Here is a 1,375-nt window from a genome sequence, read left to right on the forward strand (position 1 = left end):
ATACATACATCAAATCAAAAGACTGTAAATTAAAGAATATTATGGGTTGTTTGTGGTACTGTAAAGGAAATGAATGTAGAATCGAAATAGATGGTGGCAAGAAGCTATTTCCGGATAAATTGTAGGTCGTGTTTTTTTTAGCTTTCATAAGGTATGTACATTCTGTATTTATACAGGTGTATTTACAAGATATATCCTTTTTTCGTAGTATAACTTGTTTTACAGCAGACGCCAATGACATTATGCTTCTGAGCAATTCCATCCGTTTGCAATCCGATTACCTGACATCACATCGGATTCTGCAAATTAGCATGAATATTATACAAGCAATTCAATCTTTACACCTGAATAATATAGTCCATGGATCAATAAATACCGATGCTGTTATTCTACTTATTTCGCCGAAGGTACGTAAAAGCACATTTAAAGGCCGATATTCAAACGATAATACAACAATTCTGAAATATTTAAGTTCTATTAGTTTATTTTGACCATGCCTATAATTTGTGCATGGTTTGCCTACAAAACTAATATCTTCATTAATTTACTTGAATGTAGTCTATGCCAGTGGTATTAATCAATATAAGAATGGGTCATTAAATAATTCTTACTATGTTTAATCTACTTATAAAATAAATTTAGAATTAGAAATTTATAGATTCACGAATATCAATTTCCTCTCAAAATACAATGTAGAAATACTGTATCGCTACTAAAAATTATTAGTAGTCAATAAATTTCACAGATACAATTCTGGTCATTCGAATATCATGCTTATTACGAATTAGTCGAATTTCTATTACTATTTATATCGGTACTATCTATCCTTTATCGAAAAGTCATGATATAACTGATAAATTATTACTTGTTTAAATTTATATATCTAGGAACCGATTACCGCCTTATTAGGCAAATTTTCAAATACGACGATATTTAAAAACGATCTTCATGAAAAGTACAGAAATCGATACCGTCAATTAATAAAAACAGATATTTCTGACTTTGCATTATTGTGCAATGAATTAAGTTCATACTGCCAAACGCAAATCGATCAAATTAATGAGAGCCAATTGCAACCAGATAAAGTGATGCAAGCTAGCGAAGGTATTGAATCTTGGAGATCAGTAAACGAAAAAGTAAGTATCTACTTTAATAAACTGCATTAACTGTACGTAGTTGACTTCTAGCGACAAGTGCTTAGCGAAGCAGTAATGATATAACTAAACTTTGAGTAACACAAGCATATTGTAAGGTAGTAAAACAGCAATTACTGTCGTAAACTGTTATATTATACTCGTATGTCTGTGCATAACTAGCTGTATTGACATATAGTGATTGATGTAAATGCCAATGATATTACGAAACTATAATAGAT

General features: G+C 30.3%; 1 protein-coding gene across 1 annotated transcript in view; it reads left to right on the plus strand.

Moving 5' to 3' along the window:
• Positions 1-1,136, plus strand: part of TRIADDRAFT_62564 (uncharacterized protein) — a gene marked incomplete at both ends in the record, with an annotated part of 2,019 nt that extends 883 nt beyond the window's left edge. The window contains 2 exons of the mRNA XM_002118497.1: positions 177-407; positions 888-1,136. Of these exons, the coding sequence (XP_002118533.1) occupies positions 177-407; positions 888-1,136 (480 nt within the window). The remainder of the gene's footprint in view (positions 1-176; positions 408-887) is intronic.
• Positions 1,137-1,375: the final 239 nt, after the last annotated feature.

This window comes from Trichoplax adhaerens, genomic scaffold, assembly GCF_000150275.1.
Source record: "Trichoplax adhaerens TRIADscaffold_139 genomic scaffold, whole genome shotgun sequence".
Taxonomy (NCBI): Eukaryota; Metazoa; Placozoa; class Uniplacotomia; order Trichoplacea; family Trichoplacidae; genus Trichoplax; species Trichoplax adhaerens.